The sequence below is a fragment of the Bicyclus anynana genome, chromosome 14, assembly GCF_947172395.1.
Source record: "Bicyclus anynana chromosome 14, ilBicAnyn1.1, whole genome shotgun sequence".
NCBI lineage: Eukaryota > Metazoa > Arthropoda > Insecta > Lepidoptera > Nymphalidae > Bicyclus > Bicyclus anynana.
Genome location: NC_069096.1, coordinates 13,489,837 through 13,517,552, shown reverse-complemented (window position 1 = coordinate 13,517,552; position 27,716 = coordinate 13,489,837). Strand labels below are relative to the sequence as shown.

Here is a 27,716-nt window from a genome sequence, read left to right as displayed (position 1 = left end):
CTTTGTAGACAGGAACTATAATGCTCAACCTCCAACATTCAGGCATTTTTCGAGTGACCAGGTTACGGTTAAAAAGGTCAGTGAGCAAGTATACAACACGATAGCCTAACGATTTCCATGTCTCTATCGGGACATTGTCAGGTCCGACTGTTTTCCGATTCTTCTGGTGTTATTGGAGCAACAACTCTTAGGTTGGCATACAACTCGGGAGGTTGTGCGGTAAGGTGTTGAGTGAGAAGCTTTAGGAAATATTCACGCCATCTTTCCTTTACCTTCGCTTCATTACAAGAAGAGAGAGAGGCTGCCATCTCTTTTACATAGGGACATTTACTAATATCCTGGGTAGATTTCTTACGAGCTTAAGCCAACTTATAGCGCAAATTATACATTCCTTCCTAAGTAATTAATATGGTCTTAAACGGGTCAGTAAGATTTACTATAGTATATTATTTACTATAGTAAGATTGTGATGTGTATGTGCATCACAGTTCTCACACATATTGCATCGAACTCTTCAATTTTTCAGCTATGCATACATTGATGCAATTTTAGATCGAGATGATAAAATGTCATTCACCAAACAGTATTCCCTGATTTAGTTTTCATAAATCTAACTTGTTTGCCTTTATGACTATGCAGACGACCGAAGCAATTAGGTGAAAGGGTAATAAATAAATAATAAAACAATTGTTCAAACAGTTATCTGCCTTTAATCTGCTTCTCTTCTGAATCCCGCAGCCATAGTCATCCATTCGGTACCATTACAGGAAGAAAAATTAATACACTATTATAGGTATACTGTTACAGTTTGGTTTGAATATGTGTTACAGATGAAGTTATGTGTAGTAGACTTTTAATAATTGTAATTTAAACTATTATTATTATAAATACATGCGGATCATGAAAACCAGGGTGCGAAGCGATTTTGCCGCGTAATAAAATTTCATAATATTAGTTTTATATGTAACGGACTAGTGGTTTATCGTTAAATAATTATTTGTACTTAGCATTCTATGCTGATCTATTACGCTAGTGTTTGTTAGGAGTCAAATGTTTCGTATTTTATTTTTTAAATGTATCGATATTTAAAGCACGGTTACTATCGAATGCTTCGAATCGATTCTAATATCGGATATTGATAAACTGATTGTATCTAGTGAAACACAGAATATTGTATATACTTACTATTCTACGGTATCCATTTAGTTCTAACACGATTAAAAATTGAAATAGTCGCTATACGAAACACTTGATTCCATTATAAGTACATTACGTACAAAATCGCATCGCACAATTTTTTCTTAAGTCACTGTTTACCGTACTGCTTGTCTGTGGGCGTAGTGGTGTGTTGTAGTCGATAAAAAATGCGTACTCGATAAATTTTGATTATGGCCAAACATTCCTCTTTTTTTAAATACACATTTTTTGCACTTGTAATAATTTTTGAAAATATAAATTTTGATAATATTTTTTCCCTTTGTTCCTAAATATTAATCCAAATAGTTTTCTTTTATTATCCTTAATATTGTATTTACAATTTTTCAACAGCCGAAAAATATGTTCAATTTTATAATATTATTTTTTAACGACTCTTGTTAAGTAGTAGGTAACAGTACAAATATTAATGATCACAAGTTGGTTTTCATTGGTCATTAACATACGTTAAATTACAGCCTTATTACTATCGGTTATACATATAACAGCGGGTCTTTATTGAAATGAGTTTGTTATTTATTTACATATAATTATATTAGCATTTAATGAATACATAGATAAAAGCCTAAGTAATACGATTTTATAAGTACATATTCAAATATTTAAAAAAAAGTATCGAATGTAAAGTTCAATAAGTGAAAAATCGTAATAAAGTGAATAATATAAAATTATAGAAATGTGCATACTTTTTGGGCAACTCCACTCTTAAATCATATATAATAATTTTATATTTTTTTTGAAAATCTATAAGTATAATATTTCGAAATCTACTTTCCAAATGCGAGGCAATTTTATTAGTTTTTTTTGGAGCTGCCCAAATATTATGCACAGTATAGTTTGTTTATTGGTCCAACTCAGACCTGCTGTTACTTGTATTTTTAATAGAAAATTGCATTGAACAAATACGTAGTTTTGCAAACATGGAAACGAAGGCATATTTTTTTCATGAAAAATCATCATAATTATATTGCAACAAATATCTAACTTAAATACCTAGAAAAAGATCTTACAAAGCTAAACTTATAGTTCAGTTATAATTACATAGAACTAATAATACATTTTAATAAACTAAATTCACGAGAACAATATTTACAATTTACGACAATGCACGTAATTATTCTATACATATCGCTTTTAAACCTATCTATTAACAAAAAACTAATAATAATCGAAAGAAAATTAATAGGCCACTAAGATTGACGACACATTTTTACTACTTTCATAATATTGTTATTTTACCCTAAAACTATAAAGTGCAACATTCGCTATGTAAAACGAAACAACTCAGAGTATTTCAATAAATTAATGTATTCTATAAACTACATTCTTTTATAGCCGTGAGTTTTATTTCCAAAATGTTGTACTTATTTACAAAATGCATTATTATAAATAAAAATTAACCGGCGCTCCTAATTAGTTTGTCATGGTAAGCGGCAAATTATGCATTAAACTAATACACTTTATCGATATAAAATTTATCGATTTTCGTTTTATTGCATCACTATTAATTTTATAGGAATAATTGAAATCTATAAAATGACTTTGCAATAATCTGCAGAAATTTTAAATACCAGAATAACCACAAAAAGTTACGTAAGTATGCTCATGATTTTATCATAGAGTATTTAGAGAATTCATGGTCATTAAGGCTATAATGGCAATACATATTTTTTATATTTGTCGGGAAAATAAAAGAAATCATTGTTGTACTAACCAAACCAAAAGCTTAGATACAAACTGGTTTACATAATTTTTGCATCATACTAGAACATGAAATTTTATTTTAAAATATTAATTTCTAGAAGCAAAACCTTTTTCAAACCATCACATAATTTGTAAAACATTTTTTGCGGATTATTGCAAAGTTGCAAATTGCCATACACATTAATAGAACAGTGGCGTGCACCCACATTTTTGTTTTAGTAAGTATGTAGGTATCGAGGCTCAGCCTATGTTTATATCAAAGTAGGTAAGACCTAAAAGTCTTACTTTAAAGCTTGAATTTATCCACTTTTCTACAGCCAGCTCCCAAGGGCATCATTTGTAAATTTAATGCGCAGAGGAAAAAATTACGAGTTCAAAACAAAGCCGTTTAGGTCTATTTTACGTTGACGTTATAATACTACGACAACCGTAATCTAATGTAAAGTGTTTTTAGATAGCATGGGAGCAGTGACAGTCGCCTGTATGAAACGTACTGTCATATTCATCCATCCTACATGAAAGGAACTGTAGGAAAGATTATTTAACCTGACCAGAAATATAGAAAACTTGGATTGTAGTTAGAATGGTGATTGGTTCCATTTTTTTCCGCAACAGAGTGAGGTACTTTTGTCGGGTCAGGCTATATCTACTAAGGCAAGCTCAGAATACAGAAGTGTTTTTTTTTGTATTCTGAGAAGGCAAGTATAACTGCAGTAACTGTCGCAACATGCTATGGCACCGTGCGACAGGCACTAGCCACGTTAAGTGGTACCCCTATAATTTAAAACAAAAAGAATTGTATAGCACCACCAGAAACATAGAAAATCTATATTGGGGTGCCTAGCTAACTGAAGATATTATTAGTTCCTTTTTTCCACAACATGGATAGGTCTTTTATTTTTCTGGTCAGCCTATAAATCCGTCCACCCAGTGTTTTACCAACTGGCATCTTTAGGGAGATTTTCGGAATGGCCGACTCGCTGGCCTCCGAAACACACTGCGTGTATTTTTCAACCATTGTATTTAAGGATGACGTGTCCTGGATTCTGAATTGTTGTTTTAGTATGGAAGCTGTATTGGCCACAGGATATGGCAAATCCTACTTCCTACTTCCTACTACTATTATAAACGCGAAAGTTTGTATGGATGTTTGTTACTCTTTAACGCCGCTACTACTGAACCGTTTAGACTGAAATTTGAAACGAAGACAATACTTTAGATTAACTACTTCTCATCACAGAAAAAATATTGGTTCCCACGGGATTTGTGAAGAACTGAATTCCACTGCTAGTTCTAAATAAAAAATAGTCTTATAGGGTTGTTCGTGGTTCCTTTGCTCGAGCCTAAGATCAAGAAGTTTGAAAAATGTTGTACACACCACTGTCTCTCATAGAGTGCTAAACATAATTAAATAAATATATAAAGTGTATACCAAATTGTGACGATCGAATTGTTTTTGATTTTGTACTAAACACCTATATTAAACTACTGTTTATATATCATTGTAAAAGTAGCTACGTCGAGACGAATATATCAGTCGAAATGTTAATTTACATTTTATTTAAGTTAAAAAAATCGTATTACGTCACTAAAATTGGCTGGAATCGTAACATGATTCGAATAAGGCCAGTTCGGAAAGAAATTTTACGTAGCAAGTATATAATATTGTAATGCAAATTATAAAAAGGCGAACATGTCTGCGATTTTGTATATAATTTTGCGATTTTATTATATGGACAAAACGCTCATTGCTCGCAATAACGAGACACAACTTTGAGATTTGCGTTCAAGTGAGCGAAAAGTCACACTTAGCTGCCTTTGCTAAGCTTTGTAATATTTCTTATTTACTTACCAAGTGCGATACTAATATATGGTCATAGACATGATTTCATCAATTATATCTAACTCAATATTTGTCTTAGATGTCATATAAAAAGGAGAACTGTTCGACTGACTGCCATGACAACATCAGCGGAAAATTCTCCAAAAATTAGGACACTAGTTTCCTGTAAGTGATAATATAGGCTCACCAAATATGGGTTTTTGGACATAATAGAATATGCGAGTATCAAACAAAATACGTCTATTACAACGGTTAAAAAGAGTTGGTTTACAAAATAAGGATTTGCTTTAACTCACTATTGGATCACGAGGTACCGGGTTTACCGGGTTTCTTAGACTTGATCTTTCCTTTAAGAAATTCTCAGTAAAACATTTTAGCCTGGAGTTAGGTATTGGTGGTGTTACACCACCGCAGAACATGTTAACTCGTTGGTCCCGGCCATTATCAATTACATCTGGAAAATCATCATCATTAACAGACGACGGACGCCCTCTGCTGGACATAGGCCTCTTGCATGGACTTCTAAACAAAACGGTCTCGAGCTGCTAGCATACAGCGGCTCCCTGCAACCCGCTTAATGTCTTCGGCCCACCTAGGGATCGCCATTCCAGAACCTTGGGACCCCAACGTCCTTCGACTCTTCGAACTATGTGGCCTGCCCATTGCAACTTCAACTTCGCGACTCGCTGAGCTATATCAGTGACTTTGGTTCTTCTGCGGATCTCCTCATTTCTGATTCGATCACGCAGAGAAACCCCAAGCATAGCTCGCTCCATCGCCCGCTGAGTGACTTTGTGCCTTTTTATGAGGGCCACAGTTAGCAAATCATCACTTAAAGTTAAATATTATTAGGTACCCATTCCGCCAACTCACGTAGGTGTATCATGGAGAATCTAAACTCCAAAAACCTCTCCTTTAGGGAACACTCCCACAGTGAGCAGTTTAAACATGCTGATAATTAAAATACGGTCCATATTTTAGTATCACTCTTGGATAAGACTTAACATCAGTTTTAATTAGTTCGGATATTACTGTACGATGTTAACATAATCTGATGATTATAACTCATTTTTCATTAACAGTTATGTGTTGGTTATTTATTTCTACGTGTGGTTTAGACCATTCCCTTGGACATCATCCGTACGGTGTTCTTGAGCGCCTGCCTCTTGTTGCAGAACCATATTCTGATGACCTCCCGTTCGTAGCCCAACTGGTGGGCTAGGCCGGTTATTTCAGTGCCTGGAATTAAAAAAAAAAAAAATTTAGGTGTACTCTTCTATAACAAGATCCCCAAGACTGTGATGGACCTGCCAATGCATAGCTTTAAGCAATGTGTTAAAGCTATGCATTGGCTTTTTCCTCGACCTCGACTAAGCAAAAAACATTTGCTTAGTCGAGGTTACTACACTGTTGATGAGTTCCTTAATGATAAAGATGCTTGGAGGCCGTTGGATCAGCTTCCACCTTCACACAGGAAGTAAAACTATAAGAAATTGTAATGTTGTCGTCAATTGTAAATTGTATTATTGTATGATTTTTTTTAAAAAAGCAACTGATGAGTTTCTTGCCGGTTTCTTCTCAGCAGAATCTGCCTTCCGAACCGGTGGTAGAATCTTTACAAATAGTCAACTGACGTATCAAGTGCTTGTAAACTGAGCCTACTTGAAATAAATGAATTTTGAATTTTGAAAGGAAATTCAGTATTTAATTTTTCATGTCACTATCATTAGCCCACTGCTGAGCATGAGTTTCCTCTTCGAACGAGAGCAGTTAGGCCGTAGTCCACCACGCTGACCAGTGCAGAGACTTGACACACGAAGAGAATTATGAAAATTCTCTGGTAAACAGGTTTCCTCACGATGTTTTCCTTCACCGTTTGAGACACGTGATATTTAATTTCTTAAAATGCACATAATTCAAACCTACGTCCTCCGAACCGAAGGCAGAAGTCATATCCACTGGGCTATTACGTCTCAATAATTTTTTCATATATGCTCGTCTAATAAAGTTGTACGATATAAACGGAAAGTGGGACAGTAATATATTTCCCATTACTGTTTACTTAGTGTTTTTTTTTTAATTTTGACTTTCGCATATCTACAATGCGGCCGTATTTAGTATATATAATTATAAATATTATTGTGTGTGCGGCTATAAATCATAACCTCAAATACCCTGTCAGTCAAACAGCCGACGAAAATGAATTGAAATAATAAGCATTCAAAATGTTTAAATGTCGTGTGCCAAAGAACCTTAAATGTTGGATAGAGAGCGCCACAGAACCAGCAAACTATACACTCTTTCAATTCACCGAACCAAAAGCTTTTATATTTCTCATTCTCTGTGCTTAGCTTTTAAATGGAATCCGTTCATTCTTTACTGCAATCAGTTTATTCATTCGTTCAATACATGAAATACTTTCTTACCAGACGGATGGGTGTTCCTTTCAAAGTGCGCATTCAACAGTTCCAACGCTTGAGGAGTGAACGACGTCCGCCGTTTGCGTTTCTTGCTCGGCTCCATCCCTATGAAGTCCGTGAGATGGTTCTGCCCTGATGCGTACCTGGAATAAGGGAATTTGTACTTTAATATAAAGCAATAAAGTATGCTTCACTAGCACATTTATTTTTGTCGCTGCGCGTTACATGGATGCGTTATGCAGGATGACATAACAGAGTTGTTTGTTCCGCCACATAGTGCATGGTGTGGGAAGTAGGAAGTAATGAGGAAAGTAGGCAGAGACGTCGTGTGGCCACGTTATTCATCCTGCCGCATTTCATCTCACTCGAACTGCCCACCGTTCCCTATTTCTTATTTTGACCTCGAAATCTGTGGCCCCGCATATAAATCTCGCGCTAAGCCCCGTCCTAGTCTTTTGAGTAGCGTCCTAAACCAACAAAATACAGTACGGCGGTAGGCAGGACAAGTAACTCGGCCACACAATCTCTGCCTACTTCCCTCGCTACTGCAATGCCTTGTGTGGTAGCTCCGTATAATTGAAGCATACGCTTGCCGTCTGGACTCAGGACGGAGAGGACTCAGTTGTGTGGTTTGTTTGTCATGGTAGTGTGTTTGACAAGTGTTTGTCACTGACAGTTGACAGACAGCTCGTTGGTGTGTAAAACTGTCGTTTTCTTAAACGAATCGTAGGTAGAGTCCTTTTCATGAAAGAAGTCCTGCGAGTAAAACCTGAACTAAAATTGACAGCGCCTTACACAAATGACAATAAGACCGCCATTACCAAATTTCAATGAGCGCCATTAGGACATAGCGCCGCGTCTGGGGGACTACTTACATGAAAAGGACTATACTTTCAGTTACCTACCTACAGTCCTACACACAAACTTGTTTGGTCTGTCATCATAACATCTTACAACCTAAATCCAAGCCACAGTAAAGAAATTTCTTGTGTCCAAGGGTAGTTTAGGCTAAGTCTTTTTTGTATCACTTAATAACGTTGCAATGTGATTACTAATGGTAATCATGCTCAGTTGACATCATCGTTCTAAAGACACCGAATTAGCGAATAACCCAGTTATTGTAAAAATGTTAAACTGTCAGTGTTTAACACTTTTTGTTATGATATTTTATATATGCACATTTATGTGTGAACCGAAAGGAGCGTCGGCAAAGCAAAAACATTTTTAGAAATTATCGTCGTAATTTTGTGACTGAGGTAGGTACACATTTTTTAGGTAAATGGATTTTGGGATTGTCGCCTTCCACTTTATCACTTAAAGAATCAAGAATGCGTTTCCTCTGCGCTGATGTTCCTTTAGTTTACACACAAAGGTTAATGTTGTCACTTCACTACTAGATACATCCAAAGCGAAACTGTCGTCCTAAATAAGAATATCAATATAAAATACTCGTACTATAGGCCATATTTATAAACATGGATTAAGATTCCAAAAATCCATAAGTATATACATCCATATATAAATCCATGTCTATTAACATGGTTGTATTAGTATAAACAATTACGTAAATATAATATGTGTATGTACATTTAAGGACTAGAGTAAAATAACTATTCAACAACTTAAATATTATATAATATATAGTAAATATATAGCATATTTTAAGTTGTTTGATCCCGTTACAGATAGGAAGTTTAATATATTGGATTAGATACTCTATATTCCAAGATAATAAACTACAAAAAACTAGGAAAAGTTCATCTACAATTTAAAATAACGTTTTTGAATTTAAAATCATGCTTCTCTGAAATTGACTATTTATAGGGTTATAGCAATCAGATGTCAAAGTAGAGCAGCCCTCATCTCATTTCAAGTTCATATTGAAAACCAAAATAAGCTTAAGCACGTCAAATGTAAATAATGAACCTTGCTCTGGTTTCATAATGCCAATGTCATTTGAATCCCCTTACATAAATGAATCTTTAACATTTAGAATACTTTAGGCATCTGTCTGCTGGCGGTATATACTGAGAGTGATTTCATGACTTTCGTTATGAGTGTTAATTTGAAAAATGTTTCCTAAAAAATAATATCAGAAGGAATCAGAACGCCATTCTGTAACAATGTCGTAAACTTGACAGTGTCAATTTCGAATATGTCTCTGTAGCGTGTTAGAGAGAGATAAAGAATAAATTCGAAACTCACACTGTCACTTCCCATCCCAACACAGCTTGATTTAATCGTGTGTTGTCAACGTCAAATAGTAAATACCTATTCAAATTTGTTTGATAAAAGAAGAGTTGTGTCGTGGACTACAACCAACAAGATGCTTACGGAGAACTAATAAATTTTCAGGATATAATTTTTAGTTATTCGAGACAACCGAAAAACCCATAAAAACAAGGAAAACGTTAAAACTGACGCTGACTGACTTGGTAATTAATGTAGTGACTTTGTCTACTGCATCCGAGGACGTGGATTCTGATGCCAGAACTGGCACGTTTGTGTTATGATTATGGATGTTTTCCAAATTCTGGGTAGTTATATAATATGTATATATATTAGGTACCTAATTAAGTAATTATGTATATTCATCATTCAATTTAGTAGAAGTCACAAATATGGCGGTATATTAGTCCAAATATATTCACATTCAGTACATGATATTGCTGAGTAAAAATAGAAATATGACGCCAAATTAGTTCTGGTTTAGTCACAGCCATTTTCGGAAAAGGGGGACATACAAATGGCTGACAGACAATTAAAAACTTTACAGGATGATTTGCTAGTTAACCGCTAATGAAGACGAAATGGATGAGTCTATATCTTTATTAATTCAAGGACCACTGTTAAGAGAGGCGCTCGTTAAAAATTACCACCAAGAGAGAGGGCTGATTGCGAATTCAACGCACTATTTGCAATGTTAAACTTGTCCCGTTACCTCGAGATAATGCATTTTAATGATGCAGACTGTAAAATCGATAAATCCTAGCGGTCATTGAAGGATCTTCGCGATTTGAGTGAATTTTGACTAGAGAAAGATACATTTAGCAATGTATATATGAATAAATATGTTTCTATGCATATTCGCTAGTCATATTACGAGATATTTGAGATAATTAATAACGATAAAAGGCAAAAATATACGCTGTGGTGTAAATAAACTAGTTTTTAGTATTTTGCGTAACAGTAACAACTTACGTATGTTTTAAAGACGTCATGTAATTATCAATAGTGTTATAAATTTCAATAGATGAATAGATTTATAAGATTAAAATATAAAACCTAGGTATAGGTTTTATAATACCTATTAACAGTATTTTAAATTTCATTAGATGAATGTGTTTATGAAGACTGTAGTCATTTTGTTGCCGCAAGAATTCATTTTTTTACCTTTATTTATATTTACCTAGTTGACTTAAAACTAAATTAGTTCTACCAATAATAAGCAACTATGTTACTGTATTTTAAATTACATGGATTTTAATTAATAACAAATTAATTATGCATTCAGAATTCCTTGTGTACATGAACATGAATTATTGAAAATATTAAGTGCTTATAATTAGATTTCTATAATCAACAGGTTAATGGTTAATGTGTTATTAAATGTTAATGGATTACGTAACTAGTTATAATTATACGCCTTACCTCTGTAAATGTTGTGAGTATCTAAATTTCTACTTATAAACAGATAAATGCACAAATATACAAAACAAAGCATGAAACAAAATGTATGGGTGCACAAACAACCTAACCAAAAGCTCAGTTAGACCAGATTTGAGAAATATCTTTCGTTGCTAAGCGTAATAGGCCAAATGTGGTACACGGTACACGGTTTCACAGGACGCACAAATTCACTCAAACAATAATATTTACCTCTCTTCTGCTTCCTTCATCCAACGTTCAAGCACCGGTTTGATTTTCTGCGCACTTTTTGGAGTTATATCCAATTTCTCAAATCTGTATCGAACATAAATTTTAATGTTAGAAATTTACTTGCGATTCCAAAAAAGAAAATCTAGCGCGATGATGCCGACGCGTTAAACTTATCCCAAACCAGCAGGCGAAAGTACAGGACATTGACATGGCGTTAACGTTTAGACGTACAACGAAAAAAAAACAATAGGCAATTTAGGCCGACGAGGTAATCAGTTTGATTAATACCGTACGTGGTAACAATAAAATGAATTCAATTAGAAACGAAAGGTAACGTATGCCAATGCCCTGGCTTTTGAATTGCGCGAAATGAATATTAACAAAAAGTAAAATAATGAAATAATACATCATGCTAGATAAGATGGAAAGTTCGTAATTAACCGACACGTAACACTAAACAAATGTGATCAACTTCTCACAACAATTACTCAAAACGTCGAACGCTCGGTGGCCGGTACATTAGTGTTGCGTACTTTGTCTTAACATCAAAACGCTATTCCTCATACAATAACGCCTAACAATAACGCGTATGTAAATACGGTATACGTGTGAAAAGGAAAAGAAAGAACGCCAAAACCGGTAATTAGAAATAAATGTATGCGGCTTACATTCACGTGGTATGCACGGATCGCCGATGCAGATAAGATTACATTAAATAGCGTTGAAACATTTTGATTTAAAGACAATTTACGTACGGCCTGGGCCGCTGAGTGAGGTGAAGCGTGCTTAATGCATGTAACATGGCAAGTACGTCGGAAGCTAACATCATTCTTGGTCATAAATAAGTTGTAGTCATAGCAAATGTTACTGAACTTACTGTTAATTTTGTATATTAGAAAGGAAAATATTTAGAAATTGATTGAGCAGCTGTAAATGATGTGAGCTCCGACGTTACTGGTGTAATGGGGTATAAAAAAACAAAACACATACATGTTTTGTTGTTGTGAAGACAGCTGAGCTGCTAGCATCTGCGAAGCCAGGGCACTGGGGACGGTAACAAATTATATGTTAGAGTTTATTTAATAAGAGCTCACCTTATATTGAAGGAGCACAAAGTTATATAAGTATATTTAGTAATAATATATAATATAAAATATATAAAAGTGTCGCACGCTTGGTATATATTTACCTGAGCAATTATAAGATAATTTTCCTTAATAATATATGAAATTATTTCCTTAATATGATATATATTTGGTCTTAAATAATATTATAAATATAATTAATACAAACGTAGATAGAACCTGCATAAAAATGTTTATTTCAATGGATGTTGTAATTAATAAAAACATCGCTTAATTTACTGATATTATCGCAAAACCAGTTCAAGCGAATAATGTAGTCTTTGCAGAGCCAAGAATTCATACTGAATAAGTTACTTCACTTACTCCGTGTTGGAAATTTATTGGAAATCCATAACTGTATTCTGTTAAAGTAGAGTTGTTTTCCTTTGAAAATGTCGCTCTATATTTTTGGTAAAATTGCGGAACAACTAAATAGCTTCTACGATCTGTAAGTAGGAAACTATCGCTTTTAGCAAACCTACGATTGAGGTCTGTCAACGTGAAACATATAATGTTAAACCTCATCCCCCTTAATCATAAACGTGGATAAAGATTTAAACCTAGATTTAAAACTTCAAAGAAAAGAATGACCTAATTACTACTGTTTAAAGTTCACTTTACTTTAAAGAAAATAATGCTAGTCCATGTTTAAAAATAAGGCCGCAAGTGACTGTAACTTTACCGGCATTTTCTTTAGACCAAAAAAGCGGTGCAGATTGAAAGACACAGTTCAATATGGCGCTACAAAATACTTCTAATATTATATTATACTTCTAATATCATCCTCCATACTCGTAGGTATTAAAAGAATATATAATAATCACAAATAACTCTAAAGAAGAAAATCTTCAGAAACTTTACTTTAACATTTTTAATTGTTGTGATGATTCTAAACTCGATGAAAACAATCTGTGTCACAAAGATGGACATAATATTAATCCACCTAGAGAATGAGATAGAATACAAATGAGAATGAGATACATTACAAAGTATTTAATATTTTATGTCGGATACTCGAAGTAATTAAAAAACCATCGCCTATAAACAGTGCAAATACTTTGCAAGGCATTCAAGGATTACATTTACGAAGTGCTTCTCGATGTCTATCAACCTCAGGAATAGGTGCTAAGCCTTATGTACTATTTTTTGTACTGTTTGTAAAGATAATTATTATTGCAGTGTATCATTCTATATCCGTCCTTGATAGTTATGGACTATTAACAAAAAGAACGGGAAAATCAATTCGGAATTACAGTAAACAAAACCTTTGTCATAAGTTGACGCGGACAGCTTGATATAAAATTGTAATAAACTCCGGTCATGCTTAATTCAATGTTTGTCGATAGTGCGTTATTATCATGGATATTGACCTTATAAGTATGCCAATATATTCACAGTAACGGTGATAAGGGAAAGAATTGTAAAATCAATAACAAAACATTAAAGAAGTCATCGAGAAAATACCTATCGAAGGTGCTCCGTCAGATACAAATGGAGAATAAAAACCATGGTGACATAACGATTTATGTGCTTAGGTAGTAAAATGGATTTATTGTTAGTTAATATACCGCAGAAATGGATGGGAGAAGAAAGCTAAATCTCTCTATAACAGCTGCTTTAGACTTTGGGTTGCTTCTAAAGACTGACCTGTAGCAAGTTTTATAATAGAACGAGTATCTAAAGCTGCTCTGTCTACAAAATATGGCTGGGTAGAGAGAACAACGCTAGCAGAGATATAAAATTTTGACATATCATTAAGGAACTCCTTAACCCTACATCCGGATCAGAAGTTTCGGGGTTAGCTTGAAGTTTTTCTTTTTGTCACACTTTCACATTGTCACACTTTTGATGGATGGAATGAGAAGGTATGTCTACTTGAAGTAAACGATATTGCTTTGATGTCTCAGACCAATTATTATATAGGACCTGCCTCGCTAGACGTTACTTTTCTGTCAAAGTATATGATCAACGATCTAATGCGATTATAAAAACCGTCTCTATATAATCGGTGTTAAATAGTTGTAATGGTGTTCGTCGGTTAAAGAGCTCCGTAAAAATACCTTTTTGTGTAATTGAATGGTATAAAAAACGGGCACAAACTTCTAATTTAGTATAAGATGTATACCAAATCTAAGCTTGTTTTCCTCGGAAAATGACAGACAATTTTGTTCGTGACTATGAGTGCGATACAGGTCCTTCTATAATTGGTCTGAGTTTGATGTAGACAATATTAGTGTTTTCATATCTTAGCAGAGCTACATTAATCAGGCGAAATCTCAGTCGTGGTTTGAGGCATTAATTATGATAGTGGGTACTTCTTATGATTACCGAGGCGCTAGACGAAATATAATGAATTCTTTTGTCCCCGCTCTTTAAGTGATGCACAAGGTGTATTCAGGAATAATAAATTTTAATTATAATGCAAATTAATTGAGTCCAGCATAATCAAAGGGGTAGCACAGGGCACAATGGCAAATTGGGGGCAGAGGAAAGAAAAATTAATGGAAAACGAAATCACGACGGGGACAAAGACAGGGGAATTCTACTCTTTTAATTACACGAAAAAAGTAATTACGGCAAGATAATTAATTAACTGGAACAGAAGTAACGATTAATGATTTTATTATACGAACGAGGTCGCTCGGGGTCGAGTTGTGCCTCCTTGGAGTTTGTCTAACAGGCCTGCGATCGGCCCAATCGTGAAAAAGGTTTTCGATTTGATTTACTTTCAATTAAACGTTATTAGTGAAATCGATGAAGCCCGTGTAATGAAAGCGGGGTTGTTACTTGTTTCGTGTTTCGTCGACTGTACATAGGCGCTGCTAATTTGAAACACAATTTTGATAAATAACAGAAAATTTTGATAAACTTTTGGGATATCTCTAAACAATCATCATCATTATCAATCCATATTGGGCTAACTGCTGAGCTCGAGTCTCCTCTCAGAATGAGAGGGGTTAGGCCAATAGTCCACCATGCTGGCCCAATGCGGATTGGCAGACTTCACACACGCAGAGAATTAAGAAAACTCTCTGGTATGTAGGTCACGATGTTTTTCCTTGACCGTTTGAGACACGTGATGTTTAATTTCTTAAAATGCACACAACTGAAAAGTTGGAGGTGCATGCCGCAGACCGGATTCGAACCACACACTCCGGAATCGGAGGCAGAGGTAATATCCACTGGGCTTTCACGGATCCAAACTATCATAAGCGTTTAAAAGATATTGTGATGCTCAATATCAAAATATTTAAAACGAAACCAAAATATCGACTGCTTGACGTACAAAGTTGGCAGGGAGGTAGTTTATAATTAGTAGACATCCGCTAAGAACGGATTTTGTGAAAGCCTCCAACCCTTAACAAAGCGATTCAGCTAGGCGGCAAAACTGCAACTTATTATGTAGTTCGAAGTCCAAAAACGGTCAGTTCAAATCTACATTTCCAATGATATAACGACTCCCCGAATGATGAATGACGTGTATTAATTGTTAACGAAAGACGAGTAAGAAAAATTTTCTAATTAGTACAAAGCTCACAGAAAAAAAAAATGTATAGACGAGCCTCAAGCGACCACGGGGCAGAACGGAAGCCCGTCAGAAATGGTAATTAATTAAACGGATTGTAAGCAATGAAAGGAGTCACGCTGTTTTACAAATCACTTCAATTAACAATATTAAAAAGTTATTGTGATATCCGCGTGATGGTTGGGCGATAAAAATATATTATTTTCGTCAGCACCACTGGGGAGTCGCTGTCACGTTATTACGGTGAAAATTAATACTTTTAGTGGTGGAAATGTAGGCCTTAAGTGTACTATGACAACTTATATTTACTCGTTGATCCAAGAGTGAACCAGCTAGTCTATATCTAACTTTTGTTTTTTTTTTATTCTTTACAAGTTAGCCCTTGACCACAATCTCACCTGATGGTAAATGATGATGTAACTTATGATGGTAGCGGGCTAACTTGTTACGAGTAGGAAGACAATCTACAACCCTTTCGGTTTCAACACGGCATCGCACCGGGACGCCAAATCGCTTGGCGGTACGTCTTTGCCGGTAGGGTGGTAACTAGCCACGGGCAAAGCCTCCCACCAGCCAGACCTAGACCAATTGAGAAAACCTCAATCGGCCCAGCCGGAGATCGAGAGTATCCAAGACCTCCGTCTTGTAAGTTCGATACTAACCCAGAACTCATTATGAGGTTTTGGGTTTCCGATCGATCTATGAATGTAAGACTATTGGGTTTTTATTTTTTTAAGAAGTTCTCAGTAGCAACTACTTTGATTTCTAATGAGAACACACGTTGTAAAAAATATTATTATAAAAACAAAAAACCTGACTGCTTTAGCGTAAAAAAGAGGAAAACAAGTATCACAACATCTGTATACTGAGTAAATTCTTTATGTTGCCGCATGCGGTGACAGACATTGGTATTTCATTCTTTGCCCGCAAGAAAGTATTATTTGTCCCCTCCTGCAGCCATACATACATACATGCTAGAAAAACATTACTCTCCTTTTGACGCAGTCGGGTAAAAAACAGTCCCGGGTAATTGTCATTAATAACCGCGTGAGATAGTTACAGTGTCAAACTTAATTACACTTAAGCTCACCAACCTGCATTGAAGCAGCGAGGTGGGCTAATATCTTGTGTTGAATTTGTTGATATGGTCTTTAAATATACTTACCTAGTCACTTAGACAGAAATGAAACTGTGCCTTAACATTGAAACATAGTGATGATGTTTGACTGCTCAAACGAGTTTTTTGTAGTAAATCTGAGCTTGACTTGAAAATCAAGGCTGATGAAAAGCAATGAGAAAAAGAAAACGCCTATTCATTCTTGCAGGTATTTAAAATTTAGCAGTATACTGACACCAGAAGGGTATTCCAAACTTTAGCTGTCCTGAGAAATGAAGAAGTAAATAATTTGGTATAGGTTTTCTTGATGTCAACCACGTATCTATGTCAACATTCACGGCGTCTTGCTGTTCTGTGATAAAAATAAGAAGGAACAAGATTTGAAGTTTCGTAGCACACTCGTAGGCAATGATAATTAAACTACAAAATCACTATATATCCATTATATATTTATGTATATATATATATATATATATATATATATATATTCGAGTTGTGTGTTCAAGTGTTAAAACTATATATATATATATATATAGTTTTAACACTTGAACACACAACTCGACATTGTAGACGATATTTAGGTATCATTTGTTTAAATTGTTTAATAAGCGACTAAATGAAATTAAGGCAATTTTCCACATTTGTCCGCCTCAGTTTTGATGCGCCAGTGCCACATCTATAGTATAAAATATCACTCCTTGTAGGTATATCCGGTACAAAACAACAAACATGCGACATAGCGTAGGTGCAACCTATTCGTATATTTGAAAAAAAACGGGAAGAAATTTCTCTCTCTCAAAGAGTTTTACTTAGCAGTTGGGGTAATTTTTTACTAACTTTCAGAAGGAAGGTATATTTTGGCTGTATGTATGTTTTTTTTCTTATTAATTATTATATAGGGAAGTATTACAATAGTAATTGGTACCTAATTGTGAAAACATCATTGAACCAAGCGTGCGACAACGTATTTAAAACATTAAAATATTACAAAACACCAATAAATTAATTTCATAATTATTTTGATAATATTTGCTAATATGGATGTACACAAGAGCCTGAAAACTACCTAATGTTACTGGGAGATAGACCATTACTGAAAATCCTGAAAATTGTCTACGCGTAGAGAGATACTAGCAAAATTATTATCAGAATTGGATGATTTGTTCGTCATCAACCCATATTCGGCTCACTGCTGAGCTCGAGTCTCCTCTCAGGTTGAGAGGGGTTAGGCCAATAGTCCACCACGCTGGCCCAATGCGGATTGGCAGACTTCACACACGCAGAGAATTAAGATAATTCTCTGGTATGCAGGTTTCCTCACGATGTTTTCCTTCACCGATTGAGACACGTGATATTTAATTTCTTAAAATGCACACAACTGAAAAGTTGGAAGTGCATGCCCCGGACCGGATTCGAACCCACACCCTCCGGAATCGGAGGCAGAGGTCATATCCACTAGGCTATCACGGATGATTTGTTACTCATAGATAAATATTAATTTTCAATGACCGACGCTGGTATGACAAAATTACCCAAGCGACATCTTGATTTATTTACACTGCAAGGGCCGGCGTAGCAGCAGCGTAGCGCGTAACTATTGACATTGACGTTGAAATATAAAAGTCCTAACAATTAATTTATTATATTATGTATAAATTAAATTAAATATATCTGATTAACACAACAACTATTTTCACAACTATTTTCATGACAATCTTTAATAGGAAAGGAGTTGAAAAATAGGTACGACATTCACCCATCCTACATTGATTTCATAAGGAACTGTATTCTTAGTTTTTTAGTAAAGGTCTTCATATAAAAAAATAACTTGTAGAATCTCAAGCTACAAATTTCTTGAGCGTAAGATATACTTGAGTATCGTGTTTAATTCCGAACAAATAAAGTCAATAACGCAATACATCAAAGTACTCGTTATTTTTTACTAGAGTAATATTTGTGTCACTTGCGATGTTTTGAAATTGAACAGCCTATAAAGGATTGTGTACAACCAATTCAGCATTCTTATAGTTTGATAATAATATAAAATTATAAAGGTATATAAATATATTGATGAGTGTGAGATGGGTAAAATTATAACTCTTACCTGCATATCGCGCTTTGACTATAAGCGGGTCCTTCGGTGACGGAGAGAGCTTGCCCCACTTGGGTCTGGGTAAGCCCTAGGCCAAGGCGTCGCAGTTTGAAAGCCTTGGCAAACTCCTTGATGTCCTCTAAGTTGATGCCGTCCACCACGTTGCCGGATGATTGGCTAATCGTTGGTTGATCTACGAAAAAGATGACAAACATTTGATCAAATATTTGTATATAGATTTTCTGTCGAATTGACAACGAATTATTCGTGACTCATGGAATGGCGCAACACTTTATATTTATAATGTAAAACAAGTATAAATAGTTGAGTCTCAAAGTAGGGGTAAGCTTGCCAATTTGAATGGTCCTATACCTCCCTCCCTATTAGTGGCGTGCACAAGGTTTTAAAGAGCAGTGATAGCCTAGTGGATATGACCTCTGCCTCCGATTCCGGAGGGTGTGGGTTCGAATCCGGTCCCGGGCATGCACCTCCAACTTTTCAGTTGTGTGCATTTTAAGAAATTAAATATCACGTGTCTCAATCGGTGAAGGAAAACATCGTGAGGAAACCTGCATACCAGAGAATTATCTTCATTCTCTGCGTGTGTGAAGTCTGCCAATCCGCATTGGGCCAGCGTGGTGGACTATTGGCCTAACCCCCCTCTCATTCTGAGAGGAGACTCGAGCTCAGCAGTGAGCCGAATATGGGTTGATGACGACAAGGTTTTAAATAGGGAATCCTAAATAGGAAAAAAATGGAAACTTCTTCCCTGAGTCCCAGGGTAAGCAGTGCATTTTTGCAACAAGAAGTGCATTGCACTGCTGAACACGACAGAGGAGAAATGGAGCTTACATCTTACTCGTAGTTGGCTGGCTTACGCTTACCAGTAAAATGATATGAAAAAGCCTCTTGATAAATATATGTCTTTTTTGGCATTTTGGGATTCTTTACCCAAAAAAACCAGTAAACTTTAAAGCAGACGCAATCAGCTAGGTAGGAACGAGTATAAAGTAAAAGCGGACATTATCGAAGCTCGTTCCGTAATTAAGAACGTGTCTAAACACGCCAATTCCAAAGAAAGTAACAGCCGAAATACTTAATTGGCATTACCTTTCAAATTGTTCTCTTACACGTAAGGGTGTCGTCACATCGACCGGCGTTTACAGACGGGGTCGACGGACCTTTCAAAAGTTCCAAACTTAATAACATGTGTTAAAACGCATTTATTAACTCATGGTTACCAATACAATGGGTGGTAAAAAAATTGCTTAGAAGCAATCGGATTCATCTTCAAACGAGAAGAAATGTCATTAATGATGCAACTGACTTTTATGTCAGCTGTTCTTAGTCAGCTCAGCTATCCGTACCAGAAGTAAAAGCATGTAAACATTAATCTTCGATGGTGAAATAAATCTACCTTGATTAAATGTCCAAACTTCTCTTAAATCTATATCATTGAAAAACGTTCGATAAATCCATATCGCTGTTTTTGAATTTATCAAGTTCTCAGAGAGACAGAGAGAGAGGCAGCTTGTTTTACAATAACTATGTTGTGAAACTTGGTCACCAACTATGGGCCTCATAAGAAGGCACACAACCGATGATGAAATTCTCAGCGTTATCGAATTAAAACTGAGAAGATTCGCAGAAGAAACAAAGTCACTGACATAAATCAGCGAGTCGCGAAGGTGACTCCGCACCGGAAAGTGCAGTGCTGATAAATCCCCACTAGATGTATCGAGGATATCAAGTGGGTTGCAGGGAGTCACTGGATGCTGGCAGCTCGAAACTATTGTGTTTGGAAGTCTATGCAAGAGGCCTATGTCCAGCAATGGTCGTCTATCGGCTGATAAGGTAAGGTAAGGTATGGGCCTCATATGAAGGTTTAAAGTCACACAACCGGTGATGAAATTATCTGCGTGATCGAATAAGAATTGAGAAGATCCGCAGAAGAACCAAAGTCATTGACATAAATCAGCGAGTCGCGAAGGTGACGGTTGGTGAAGGTTGATTTTGACCCTCACTAGATGTATCGAGAATATTAAGCGGATTGCAGGGAGCCACTGGATGCTGGCAGCTCGTAACTATTGTGTTTGGAAGTCCATGCAAGAAGCTTATGTCTAGCAGTAGACGTCTATCGGCTGTTAATGATGGTGTGTGTTGCACGAGTAAATGTTTTTCATTTGTGGACACCCGCTACGATATAAGTGACGACTCTCTCCGATCAGTGTGCGTCCACCCTCCGTACCGCGGGTCAATAAACGTGTGGACTGCCCGACACGCGAACTGTAGTTGTATCTAATTAATTTATAACATTTATTAAACAATTAAGAGTACGGTATCTCGATGCATTATCGCCAGCAATTCGGCTGCGTACGCCTCATCGGCCAATTGACTTATCTTTGTAAATTAATTAATGGGCGCGTCTAATAACGCTATAGAATTGGGACTCTTAACTTTTAACCTTAGGAGTAATTGGATCGTTTTAACTAAACAATACTTTAATTGTACAAAATAGGAATAACGTTTTTGGGCGCGGTCTAACTAGCTATTTACTCGTATAACCAAGTACTTATTTGTGACGCTGACAATAATAATTTAAAGAGGTAAAGTTAGTGGTATTGTAGGGGTAATCTCTTGGTCTACTGAACCAATTTCAAAATTTTATTACCGTTAGAACGTTAGCCACGTTTATTGCGAGTGTTATAGGCTATATTGTATCCCCGTATTCTCACGGGAACGGGAATTACGCGGGTGAAACCATGGGGCGTGGGTTAGTTATGTGTATAAGTAATTATTATGTGCCTACTTTGATTACGTAGCAGTGGTATGCGCGGAAGATTTACAAGACGGATTATTGATTCCTGTGATTATTGTTTATTTTATGTTTTCTGTACATATTTTGTTAACGCCGTTAATTACAAATAAATAAATAAATTAATGTAACAACAAATTGAAGAAGCTTTTGCAAGTAGATGCAACGGAGCGATATCTACGAAACGACATGCAATAACAATCGCATAAACGAAATCACCAATGCGTTTGGTACACCGTACACCGGTAAACGGAGAAACGATTGCCAATTTACCAACCCTACCTCGTCTTAATTGGTGGAGACTAGTGACGTGACGTTGTTATCGTAGTCGAAGGAAACTTCGGACATTCGACTAGGATGTGTGACAATCAAAAAATCAATTATTTGATTTGAAAAAATATTGGGCACATTTTAGTATTAAATATTATATTGGAACAACTTTACATATCTAATATAAATACTATAAAAAATAGTACACAGCCGTGTCTGTCTGTTTGCCTTTGCGCGATAAACTCAAAGAATTCTGAACGGATTTTCATGCTGTTTTCACCAATAGGTAGAATATTTTATGAGACAGCTTTTGATATATTATATTTTTTTAGGTTTAGTAAAAATTTATTTAAATTTTATAATAAAAGTGTTGGAAATAGTCAAGTCACCTGACCGGTGCTTAATCCCCGGGTAGAGAACAAAAACATGCATGGATACCATTACAAATTTTCAAGAAATGACAGTTTAGATATTCGACTCAAGACCTCTCCTATATGCCACAATAATTAGCCAGTGCAGTAGCCAAAAGTTCGTTTAGTAAACGAAAATAGCACATCACTAGCGAAGACTACTCAAACTAGCGGGGGATAGGAAGGTAGGCAGTAATTTGTCATCGGTTAGCTAAGCAGGGAGGGGGTGCACCGGTACGTCACTCGTCTCTAATGATATTCCGCATAATTAGAAATGCCACCATCTGCTAATTACGGCAAATTGCCCACTAAACCTGACTATAATTTTCCTTCGAATATGACGCCTCGGCATCGGAACTGAACGAAGTTAGCATCCGGATCCGCTGATCAATTTCCGTTCTTCTTAAATATTATGCAATCGTACTTTAGGTAACTACATAATATTAGTATGCACAAAATATAACTTTAGGTATTAAGTTGCAGACGGCCGTGATTTCGCCCGCTCCGAAACCTTTGATGATATTAATTTCAAAGAATTAAGACAGCTAATATTATTATATTTCAACCAATTGACAGTAAGACCTTTGCAAATTATATACCTAAACTTTCGTCTTAAATAAGTGATGAAAACTGCATGGAAATTTGTTCAGTAGTTCTCAAGTTTATCGCGAACAGGTAGGTAGAAAGGTTTGCGTTTGACCACGACTTCTCCTGATGGTAATATGGTCTAAGATGAGACATGCTTGCCTAGAAAATGCCCATGATGTCAAATGTCTGTATCTCGAGGTAGAGACGAATTCGAAGCTCATATCGAAATATATAACGTTCCTACGTTTCAGAAAAGCTCTACATGTAGGCCATTTACCTACTTCTTTTGTTATTTTGCGCTAGTTTATATAAAAAAGTTTTGTAGGTAGTTGAATAGCGTAGCTTCAGAGAGTTCTGTGTGCCTAGTCTGAGTTTCAATGTTTTCATACTGTTGCTATCGCGTTAACGTAAACGAGAATTTATATGGAATTGAAACAGTTATGCAGGAGTGCCACTAGATGGCGCTGTTTCAATTCCTTAGAAATTCGCGTTTACGTCAACGTGATTGTCACAGTATCAAACTGCCACTAGGCGGCTAGGCCTTCTCACCATCTGTTAATATTCTGTAGGTTGACTACTTGCGGTTATTTGAGAGTTGAAGACAAACTCCGGAAAATGGCAAAATTGTAATGACCTATATCTAAAATAACACTAGACACTTGTTTAAAAATTAATGCAAGTTGATAAGTTATCTAAAGTATCCAATGCCGATTCGAAAACTGATACTTTAGAATGAAATGGGATTTTAATTATAAATCTTGGAATGGCAATTTAAAGGTCAGAACTTCTAAAGAACGTAGGTAATAATACCAATTTAACCGATAATATTATCTATACTCTTCCGGAACTTGTCTATCTATCAGATTATCAATGGATCTCATTTTATCTACCAGCATTAGATTGCTTTATACAGCTAGTGGATGAGTGATTATTGTTTATAGAAATAACTCAAAAACTATTATAAAAATTTTATAATTCGGTTTCCTAAAGATAGGATTAATTAATTTCCTAATAAACGTGCACCAGTAAGCTTAGGAACTAGGTTTTAAGCAAGTGTGTTTCTCTTTTCTGGAGGTGTGTTTTACTTATTGGTTTCCTTGCAATTCATTCTTTGTTTCTTTGGTGATTAGAACAAACTCCCAATTGTTAATTTAATGTAAAAAAAAGCTATTTTACTTTTTGAACTTAGCTCGAACCCCTATACAACGTGATTCAGAAAGCGATCACTACAACAATATGGCAATTAAAATTACTTTTACAATAAGCATAAGTTTATACTAATCGATGTAAACGCTGTACCGTTTTAAATCGTAATAGTAACACAAAAATAATTCGATTCGGCGCGCATAATTTGATCCATTACGTATACGTTCACAAATTTTTAATTTGCGTGTCCATATATCACTTTCACACGATTCTGTTCTCTATTACTATTATAATATAAAACTATATTACCTGAATCTTGAACGCATAATACGTTCTAATCACCCGAATACTTTAATTAAGGATAATCAACCGTTGAATACAAAATGCCGAAATAACGGACGGCTTCGTAGATTGTGGGGAATTTTTCGTGTTAGTAAATATGCATGATCGTAGCATGTGAGAGCGGCATTAACAGCCGTCCAACAAACGCAAATCTGATATTAGTGGATCATTTTGAAGAGGAAACTATTTCGGAATTCAATGTGAAAAACTGATTGGAAAGGGCGAAATGTTACCCACATTTCGCCCTTTCCAATCAGTTTTTCTGTATATGTTTCTAAATAATTAGTGTCTATATTGAATTAGCTGACGCCGCATGCTTTCACCCGCGTGGCTCTCGTTCCCGTAGAAATACGGGGATATTATATAGCCTATAGCCTTCCTCGATAAATAGGCTACACTGAAAGAATTTTTCAAATCGGGACATTAGTTACTGAAATTAGCGCGTTCAAGCAAACAAACAATCAAGCTCGTGAGCTTTATAAAAAACTGAATTTCACGCAGACGAAGTCGCGGGTGTCTGCTAGTCTAAATTAATATTTTTAACATAAAAATGGAACCGACTTCAAAGCTGTATCTCAGTTATTTTGATTTTAACACAAAATTACTAGACCGATTTTTATGAAAATGAAATGGGACCCAATTAAAAAAATCAAAATTGGTTAATAAATGAGGAAATTATGAGGTGAACAAACATTAAAAAAATGAAAAAAAAAAACATACGCGTCAAATTGAGAACCTTCTCCTTGTTTTAAGTCGGTTAATAAATGTTGGTATGAAGAAAGATATCAAGAGCCAGATCACGATTTAACGATTTCCCAATATTTTATTATAAAAAATTATCTTACGACGCAGTTCCAATATCATTGCATAGCGCGCATAGCAAAATGTCGATAAGAGCCCCAACTCTTTGTTGTCATTATCGATTGTGCTCAATTTATCGACCGCCTTAATTATTTGTAATGGTTTTTAATTAGTTAATTAATTAATTTAGTCGGGTGGCGGGAATGCGGCCGGCGCCGGTGTCTTTGAAGTCGCCACTTAAACCTTATTTTGACCGCTTTTGTAAATTTCAAGATCGGAACGTTCTAGGAAAATGATAATTGGATGATGTCGATTGAGTTTTGTCTGTAATAAGGAATAATTAATTGTATCTTCTTTTATAATTTTATCGACTGTTTGGAACGGGTTTTCTTTGTGATGGTATTATGTGGAACTAATTTTTGACTTCGTAATAATTTTGTTCCATCTCTTGCTCAATCTAATTCCATTACACCCACGTTTTCATGTGATTCAAATTTACAGTGTGTTTTTTATCTCTGGTTCTAATAAATGTAACTTGTGCAGTACTGTTTTAGTCTTTAAGCTATTAAAGCAAATTCTTAGGGCATCCAGTCTAGGGCCAGACACGACTGAAAAAACCAGCATGTTGAATTTTTTTTTTAAATGTTTGTTACCTTATAACTTCGTCATTTATTAACCAAGTTTGAATATTCTTTTTTTGTTTAAAACAGTATACTTTGGTCCCTAGTCAAATTCATTTTTATGTTAAAAAGATTGTTGACTTTGACGGTCGGTTCAATCGGGGTCATGGTTTAAGGGTCCACAGGGGAAGGTTGCATATTATGGCATCAAGTTAGTATTCTTTCAAAATAGCAATGTATTTTATACGTGACCAATATCCCCTTTCCTCTTTAACTAAGCGAAAAAGGAGTGACTTTTTCCACACACATGTTAACTAAAACAGCGACTAATTAGTCCAATGCGATATTCTATCAAATATTCTAATGCACTACTGATCTGGCTATATGCTAACTTTTTATTAACTTAATTTTGAATTTTGTTTCATCTCTATCGTTTTATTTGTTTGTTTTTTTTAGAGTAAGTTAACATTTTGTACCCAATGTAATCATGTTGTGTTTGGATCAAGTAAGTTTGATTACATAAGGATGGAAGGAAACCGAAAAGGGTGTTGTGGATTTTCATCCTCCTCCTAACAAGTTAGCCCTAACTAGTTTACTCCTTGACAAACTGTCATTAAATAAAAGAATACGGTGGAAATTCATGAAGCCTAAATTTTAGATGCTACAAATTATTGTAATAAGTAATCAATTAAGTCCAACATTAAATTTAAACACGCAACTAAAACAAAAGGCGATCAACAAACAAGCCCCAAGACGTTCCAAGGTCCATCCAAATGTATCCTATCGATTTAATATAGACAAATTAGCAGGGAGTAAACAGAAGAGGAACTGAGTAATTTAGTAATTGTATCCACTAACAACAAATTAAATAGTAATCAATAGAACTGGGGCTCCGGGCATCATTACACTCTTTCTGTAGGCGAGCCGGGTGCGATACGATCGCTGAAATGTCGTGTCGGATCAATTAAAGTAATAGTAATTAATAGAATTGTATTGGACACTATATTGGTGCTCTTTCTCTTTTGTTGAGACGATTGCGACACGATTATACCTAATCGTAGGACTGTAGAGTAAATTAATGTAATAAACGATCTATCGCAATTTAGACTTATATGATAATAACTAAGTTAATAGCGCTACCTATTTTTAATTAAATTATTTTTAACGTATTACAATTATTATTTGGCCTTTTAATCGAGTAACGATATAAACATTGCTGCTTAGACATTGTTTTTTTTTTGTATATAACTAAGCAAGTACTTAGCTACAATCACGCCTGTTGGTAAGCGATGATACAGCCTATGATAGAACGCACTTGCCTAGAAGATGCCTATTCATTCTTGACTTGATGCCCATATTGTAGGTGGTGGGGAAAACGGAAGCTGGAAGAGCATTGCACATCTTTGCAGTGCTTATAATTAACTCATTACTGTCACTAACCGAACGTCTATATTTCTAAATAATGGAAAAGACACATTCCGTTAAATGTAGCATAAAATTAAACTTGTCAACTGATTGGAACCTAGGCCGTTCATAAGACGCCGGCATCGTTCTGGTTTAGAAAATAATAAAAAAAATTAGTGCGTTATAATTTAATTTAATTAGAAAACTATAAGTGTGTTTTACTCCTTTTTCTTTGCCTGTTAAAAAATATCCCGAAGTGTAAAAACAATAAAATGGCTTTCAGAAGCCATTATTCTAAATGGCGCTGCCGTGAGCTTTTGAGTTAGATTGAAATAATGAGTAATAAGTAATTAAAGTAACTACTCAATAGTACAATGACTAAGTAGTAAGGTACTTATAG

At 35.3% G+C, this 27,716-nt stretch overlaps 1 protein-coding gene across 10 annotated transcripts in view; it reads right to left on the bottom strand.

The window, feature by feature from the left end:
* Window positions 1-687: 687 nt before the first annotated feature.
* LOC112048768 (POU domain, class 6, transcription factor 2) overlaps window positions 688-27,716 on the bottom strand; it is a 244,286-nt gene continuing 217,257 nt past the window's right edge. For 7 of the 10 annotated variants that reach the window (XM_052885576.1, XM_052885578.1, XM_052885577.1 and 4 more), the window contains 5 exons: window positions 18,933-19,113; window positions 12,052-12,105; window positions 11,062-11,145; window positions 7,189-7,325; window positions 688-6,001 (listed from right to left, as the gene is read on the bottom strand). In XM_052885576.1, the coding sequence (XP_052741536.1) occupies window positions 5,877-6,001; window positions 7,189-7,325; window positions 11,062-11,145; window positions 12,052-12,105; window positions 18,933-19,113 (581 nt within the window). In that variant the 3' untranslated portion in view covers window positions 688-5,876. The remainder of the gene's footprint in view (window positions 6,002-7,188; window positions 7,326-11,061; window positions 11,146-12,051; window positions 12,106-18,932; window positions 19,114-27,716) is intronic. The other 3 variants (XM_052885580.1, XM_052885582.1, XM_052885583.1) reach the window with 3 other exon arrangements.